Raw genomic sequence first — 7,668 nt, 5'->3', positions numbered from 1 at the left:
TAAATATATATTATGATCCAACAATCATGAAAAATATTTCCTACATTAATGATACTAACAAATTATTTAAAATTATTAATAACCATGACATATAACTTATATAAGCTATTACTTTAGATAATTTGTAAATTTTAACTAGAACATTTGGCATATCCTTATTAATAGTATAACCGTTACTGCATAAATAACTCTTTGACAACAAAATTCAAACATCTCGACACACAGGTGGCTATATCTTCCTGTTCTATGACACTCCTTTGGTGCAAATTGTCATTATAAGGCTTAAATTTTAATATCCTCTTGAGGCTAGCTCTGCTACACCCATCCTAGATCTCCCATCAAGGTCTAGGTATAGGTTTGAAGTGATTGCTCAAGCCATCATAGTACTTAAGAGTGCAGGCTACGACCAAAAGTCCTTATGGAGCAATCAATAAGGAAGAATTGAAAATCAAAATTTAGATTCATGATATCATAAAATATAGATGAAAAGCAAATAGATCAACAAATGATATCACAAATAAATAGACAGTACAAAGTATTTGTTATGCCTATTGAGTTAGAAAATGAACAAAGAGGAAAAAAGTATAATTTAATACAAGTAATTTTATTATCCAGAGACATTAAACAATAACTAATGTTTATATATCCTATAAGATTCTAGCCTGTGTGAGAGCATGTGTTGATAGACTAGTCTATCTAATTATACTAATTTTGTATCATAAATATTGATATTTTTTTTTGTATATATTTAGTTAAAGTTGAGTACGTTTAACTTTTTTGGAAGTCAAAACCATAGTTAAAAAGGGGCAGAGAGCGTATATCATTGTACTAGGTCATCTGCTGAAACCAACGTAGAATGTGCCCATGTGAACGACCCGGACGGACCTGTCCTAGAACCATATCTGCCGGCCAGCATTATTATTGCGTCTCTCTCAGGCCATCGACAAAGCAAAGCATGCAAGCGGGGCCGGGGACGGAGAGGAGATGGTGGGCCTGCCGATCCTGTAGCTGATGAGTGATGATTGCCCGGCAGGCAGGTCCTGTAGACGAAAGCAACAGAAACTTTTTTTACTTGGTCCTTGCACTTACATGTGGGTCAAGGTACGTAGTCTAATAATGGTAGCGGTAAATTTTCTCCTTCACAACAAATTAAAATTAGAAACAACGTTAGTAATTATTGTTGATTTAATAATAATTAATAATAATACCACTAACCACAGAAAAATTTGAGAGCAAGTATGTAGAGCGAGATACCTCATCATCGAATGCTACGATGGCCGGGACAGAGATGATCTCCGTTTGCATTACTAGTAGACCCCACTAGTGTTTTTTCTCTCCTTCCTATCCTTTTCAAGTGGAGGAGTAGGGAGCTTTTTCTCTGAACCCCAGTTCTTGCTCCGATCAGATCCCACTAGTGTTTCCACCCCACCACCTCTCCGCCCACCGGCCCTCACCCGGCCCCTCCCCTCCTCCTTTCGCTCCGGTGGTCTCGTCTATGGCCATGGGGGATTGCGAATCTGCCATCGTTGTAGATAGATATACCGACGTGTATTGATTGTAGTTTTTAGCTAGGTTTTGCCCATTCACGATCGACTCACCATCCATCTTCTCCCTTGCGCCTTTGCTTTCCCCCTGTACGTCCTAGCTAGATCCAAGAGAGAAAGAGAGCACAGCATCCTGATCCATGGCAATTCCCTGGAGCATCGCTGCGACGGGCTGGACAGTCACCGTAGTGGGTTGGCTGCTCTCACCCATCATCAGCATGATCTTGAACAAACTCTCTGCCTACCTCATTTTTGACGCATCCAAAGAGCTCGACAAGTTGGAGGAAGTCACTGTCCCAGCTCTCAGGGAGACTCTGAGAGACGTCGAGGAGCAGAGGATGGTGATGAGGGACGTGATGTCTGGATCTGATCTGCAGAGACTCGACAAGCTGGACACACGTCTCAAGTCTGCCTTGTGCCAAGCGGAAGACATCCTGGACCTTGTCGATTACCACCGTATCGAGAAGGAACTGACTGGTGGGGACGACGGGAGATGGGTGCAGCGACTCATCCAGGCTGCTGGCGCATCCATTGTCGCCCTCGGCAGAGGGAGCTGGGCCTCGGTGCAGCGAGTTCTCCACGCTTCTGGTGCTTGCATCGCCTTCTACTGCATACACATCACCCCAGCTCCTCTACTGCAATTGGTGCATAGCATGAAACAGAAGCTGGGGCAATTTTTCGGAGGTTGGAGTTCAGGTGTGGACGTTCTACCAGTTTCCCAAGCAACATCCACCGTCGGGGTACAGAGGCTCTGCGGTTGGTGCAGCCACCTTGTCGCCAATATCACGAGCTGCTGTCGGTCCGTACTCAGCTGGTCCGCTCAGCGGATTGCAGAAGCCCGGGATTGCCGGGACTGGTCATATGAACAAGTTGGCATCAAAAGTGATCTGCAGGTAACATGATGAATTCAACTCAGCTCTCCTAGCATTGTAGCTATTTTCCTATAGCAGCAGTGCAAACACTATATGATCTTGCTGGTATTTATCCTCTCTCTTCTTCACATATGTTCTGCAAAATACGTCACTCTTATGTTCCTCGGAAGTGCTCCTTTTCCATGTTACTATAGTATATAGGAATATTATTCAGAGCGTAGTTATTACCCATTATATTGACCGAGTCCCAACACACGCTTAGAAAAGGTTATACACATGTTGGTGGTGTTTCCGTCTTCAATTGTCTCGGAATATCACTCACTTTATCCCAAAATAAAACAACTTTCTAGAGTTGTCCTAAGTCAAATTATTTTAAGTTAAACTGAATTTACAGAAAAAAAATAACATAAATATTTATGACATTAAATTAATGTCACTAGATACATCAAGAAATATATTTTCATAGTCTACTTATTTGGTGTCATAAATTTTGCTATTCTTCGCTATATAGTGGATAAAACTCAACATACTTATTTGTTGGATGAAGGGAGTACTTTTAATTTTTTTTCCTTTTTTGTTTCGATCTTATACAAGTGATTATGCATCAAGTGATGCATATATACACCAGATTTTTCCATGATACATACAAGTTGATGGAGAAGCATCTGTAAAGAATTGAACAAAAGATAATAAGGATACCACAAAGACAGGCATGATAAAATACTCTGGATTAAAACTGCATTAATTAGAACAACCAATCTGCACCGGAAGGAACTAATTAGGTGATTGAGCTGATGCACATCTTTGGGTAGAATCTTAATACTACTAAATGGAGGCCCCAGTGGAGGTTACACATTAATATGCATGGTACAATCTAGGAAAAAATATAAATCCTAGAAATTCTCACTAAGAAAGGTGCCGCCATCAATTCAGTGGACACTACTCGTTGTTGATAATAAGAGTCATCGCATCTATTATGTTTTCTAAAATAAATAATGTATATCTCTTCTTGTTTGAAAAACAACATAAATTACACATAAATCCGTATCCAAATTACCTAGCTTTGCCATAACAAACTATACTATAAAATAACCATACCACCTAAAACCTAAACCCTATGTTATGTATCAAAATGTGGCATTGTAGGTATACCCACCATGCCACATTATGATACATAATATAAGTAATCTCTTCAATTGCTTCTAAATTTACACTTCGCCACATTATAATAAAGTAAAACAAATACCCCATCGAATATACATCTAAATTACCAATGCCTACTGTGTGTGTGTTAGAGCTTCCAATACATGGTGTAGTAATACACAAGAGTTTCCACTTGACGTAGCAATTAATAAGAACAAAATTTAAAAGCCAAAATCATTATGTCGCAACTAGACGAACCATATAATTTAAAGTAAGGTTTTAACTCAATGGATATTCAAGAAACCTGAAGGTGCCAAGTAGAGGGAGAGAAAAAAATATGGATATATAAATGGAGAAACATACAATACATAGTTGGTAGCTAATTATATTTATACCTCCATATAGATAATTGTATGAAGCTTCTAATGTTTATGTTTTATGACCGGTTAGAGATTGAAAAGTATATACATGCATATTGTGTTAGTAACAAACTTCTAATATTTGTATCTTTGATTGATGATCCTAGTGTGTAGTACAAGCGCACAGCTTAATGCACTAGTAATTAGTTAGGAGTAACACCTAATGTAGCTACATGAGTCATTTCAAGATTATTGGATAACTAGAATGATGCGTATCTTTTGTTCAAAATATACATACACATGGGACAGGAACAACTAATGTATCGTGATATATAGTTCCAGTCAAAAGCAGTCAATACACTCGAAGAGTTACTTGCAATTGCAGATGCATGGTTGTTGGCCTAGCGCTATTAAATAAAAATTTCCATTATAATAAGATGAATCTGAATACTTGTTTTATTTATATATTAATTTGCATCCACTTTTACACTTTTATTTCGCACGTATAGAATGACGTGTTGAAAGTATTTATAAGTCGCAAGAGTATGTGGCTAAGATAATTGTTTGAAACTTCCTTCTTGCAGAAGGATGGCAATGTGCCTATTACTGTAAGAATCAGACTAAGGAAACAAATACAGGGCATAGAAGATATTCTCACTTCCTCGAAGAAATCAGATCTCTTGAATCAGAATAGCAGCAGCACCTCCAAAAACAGTGCCAAGGAAAGCAGCAGCAAGCAGAAAGAGATTGACGAATTGTACAGAGTCATTAAACAGAAAGTGTTCGGTCGAGACAAGGACCGTGAAGATATAATTAGGATGCTTCGTGAGGGACCAGATACCAACGCACCAAGCTCCAGCACCGTTAGTCCTTATTCTGTGATTGGCATTTATGGCATTACTGGTTCTGGGAAGACTACCCTGGCACAATATGTTTGTGACTATGAAAAGGACGAAGGACATTTCAACCCTATCATGTTCATTCTTGTGGGGAAGACATTCAGCACAGGTGATATATTTCGTGATATGTTGGACCAGATCACACAGAGCCGGCCATCTAATGACGGTGATAGTCCTAAAAGTCTAAAAACACAGTTGCAGAAAGAATTGAAAGACAAACGCTTCTTATTGGTACTGGATGATCTCTGGGTCAATGATGAGAATCAGACTGAACTGGATATTCTATTTGATACGCTCAGTGCTGCACTGCGTGGAAGCAGAGTCCTTGTGACATCTCAAAAAACAGATGCTGCTGAAGCTCTTCGTCCCCAGGCGCAAATTTCAATACCTGATTTGGAAGAAGGGGTCTACTTATCGTTGTTTATGCATCATGCCCTACCAGATGCATCTGATGGTGATCGAGAATATGAGAGGATTGGGAGGAAGATTGCGAAAAGGCTAGGCAGGTCACCTATTGCAGCTGTAACAGTAGGAAAGCAGCTTCGGAGGAACAAAAGTATCAGTTTCTGGGAGACAACAGCGAACCTTGACGTACTGAACAAGATCATGGGAGCTCTGTGGTGGAGCTATCAGCAGCTTGGTGTTGACATCAGGCGATGCTTTGCATACTGCAGCACTTTCCCCAAAGGATATGGATTAAAACGGGATCAGTTGGTTCACATCTGGATAGCTCACGGGTTTGTAAAAACCACGTGTAAGTCAACAGAGGAACTGGAAGATATAGGGCAGAGCTACTTTGATCAATTACTGACATTCTCATTTATACAAGAACATAGAACATTATTTGGCAAGGATCAGGCATTCACAATTCATGACCTGCTACACGAGTTGGCAGAGAAGGTTTCTAGAAGTGAGTTCTTTAGAATTGGTTTGAATGGCTCACCGGTAGATATCCCACGAGGGGTCCACCATCTTTTCATTGAGACAAAAAATGTAGCAGAGATCAATGAGAAAATTCTGGATCTGGGAAATTTGCGCACCTTGATCATTAATGAGGATCCTTATGAGAAGTATTCAGAAAAAACCATGAAAACAAATCACGACTTAGAAAAATTCTTGGGGCGATTGTTCATGAGGCTGACGAAACTGCGGGTGCTGATCATTGAACTAAATTTTTTTCCAGAAAAGTTGTCAGTCCCAGCATCTATTGATCATATGAAGCATCTACGTTATCTTGGTTTCAATTTTCGTCATGGCTTGAACGGTCTGATTTTACCAAGCACATTTAGCAAGCTTTACCATATCCAGACCATAGATATTCCTTGCCCCAGAGCATCCTGTCCTGAAGATATGGCTAATCTAATCTATTTGCGGCACATCTCAGCTTGGCTTTCTTTCCCCAACATTGGAAGGCTGACGTCACTCACAATGGGAAGCTTCTTAGTGAAGGAGGAACAAGGGTACGAGTTGAAGCAGCTGATGCATCTGAACAAACTTCGAGGCAATCTGAGAATAGGGGGGCTTGACGTTGTCGGAAGCAAAGAGGAAGCTCTTGAAGCCCACCTATGCAACAAGAAGCGACTCAGAGAACTGCAACTGTGGTTCGGCTTGGATAAGAGTTTTGGTCCAGACGTGAAAGCAGAGGTACTTGAGGGCCTTTGTCCCCCAAAGGATCTTCAAGAGCTCGTAATCTCGTACTACAACGGTTCAAGGTATCCTAGCTGGGTGTTGAGTGGCCACCATCCAGATGCCCCAAAGCACCTGCACCAACTTCTACTCTACAAATGCAGCCAGCTGGCAGCTATTCCTGAAGATAGTGAACTCTTCATTGGTCTGCGTGAGCTTGTAATTAAACATTGTGACTGGGACCGGTTGCCGGAAAATATGGAGTGCCTCGTGTCGCTCCAGTCACTGTGGATTTGGAATTGCGATAAGATAGAGCTTCTTCCGACGATGCCCCACCAGGCTCTTGAGACGATTAATATCCTATGGTGCCCCGTGCTCAGTAGAACCTGCAAAGAAGAGGGACACCCAAATTGGGATATGATCCGGCACATTCCTTAGCAAGTCATTTGGTAAGGAAAGATGAAGCCACTGTTCAACATACCAGCGACAGCTCAGCTGAGAAGCATGGTAAGTCTCTTGGCCGCCTTCCTTTTTCTAATCCATAGAGGTTGCTGCATTCCTAACCAAACTTTAATAATGATCCTTGGGTCTTACAGTATGTTTGTCAATCGATCCATCTGTGGAACAGGCAGCGGGGGACAAGTCTGTACTTGCAGCCAGGAAAGGCGTTCACACGGTAACGCAAACTGCAGGTCGCATACTCGCATCGCATGGTGTGGTGGGTGTTCTCATCCCTGATTGGCTGTGGGTTTGTGCTTTTTCCCCCTTTCCTTCACTCTATAGTCTATCCTTCATTTGCAATAGGACAATTAATGGCGTGCAAATATAGTTTGTTTACTGTGATCCATGAACGCGAGAGATAATGCTGTACTCATGTGTTCCCAATTATTGTTGAGTGAGTAAAACTCATTGTAGACTGTAGAGCTTGTGAACTACATTGTGATTCAAAAGAACATATACATTCTGGTCAATTCTTGCAAGAGACAGTTTGGTTTGTGTATGAGATTTGTTCTTATGACCATAAATCTGGTATATTCGTGTTGATTTGGTTCGATACGCCCTGCTCTTTCCTGCCGTGTTTTTGAGCTTCGTCCAACTCTGCATACGTTTTTTTTCTGAACCTCGGTGCCTGCCTGCACGCTTGTACGGCTTTATTCAGCGTGGGTTACTTATAGGGCCATGTTTAGATTGCAAAAAATTTCAACCTGATGAATAGTAACACTTT

General features: G+C 40.9%; 1 protein-coding gene across 2 annotated transcripts; it reads left to right on the top strand.

Annotated features, from left to right (window-relative positions):
- The first annotated feature begins 1,399 nt into the window (after positions 1–1,399).
- LOC136485839 (putative disease resistance protein RGA4) lies at positions 1,400–7,450 on the top strand. Of its 2 annotated transcripts, none has more exons than XM_066482662.1 (3): positions 1,400–2,437; positions 4,503–6,950; positions 7,072–7,450. In XM_066482662.1, the coding sequence occupies exons 1-2, from the start codon at positions 1,685–1,687 to the stop codon at positions 6,879–6,881; spliced, it is 3,132 nt and encodes a 1,043-aa protein (XP_066338759.1). In that variant the 5' UTR covers positions 1,400–1,684; the 3' UTR covers positions 6,882–6,950; positions 7,072–7,450. The 2 variants fall into 2 exon arrangements, with proteins under 2 accessions (XP_066338759.1, XP_066338760.1); XM_066482663.1 differs by having other exon boundaries at positions 7,040–7,450.
- The last annotated feature ends 218 nt before the right edge of the window (positions 7,451–7,668 follow it).

Source organism: Miscanthus floridulus, chromosome 10 (assembly GCF_019320115.1).
Source record: "Miscanthus floridulus cultivar M001 chromosome 10, ASM1932011v1, whole genome shotgun sequence".
NCBI classification, from domain to species: Eukaryota; Viridiplantae; Streptophyta; class Magnoliopsida; order Poales; family Poaceae; genus Miscanthus; species Miscanthus floridulus.
The sequence above is the reverse complement of the archived record's forward strand: the minus strand, read 5'-3'. Positions and strand labels throughout refer to the sequence as shown.

Coding starts and splice junctions, on each gene's coding strand:
- LOC136485839 (XM_066482662.1), top strand. CDS start 1,685: ATGGCAATTCCCTGGAGCATCGCTGCGACGGGCTGGACAGTCACCGTA. Junction 2,438..4,502: donor GCATCAAAAGTGATCTGCAG/GTAACATGATGA, acceptor TCCTTCTTGCAG/AAGGATGGCAATGTGCCTAT.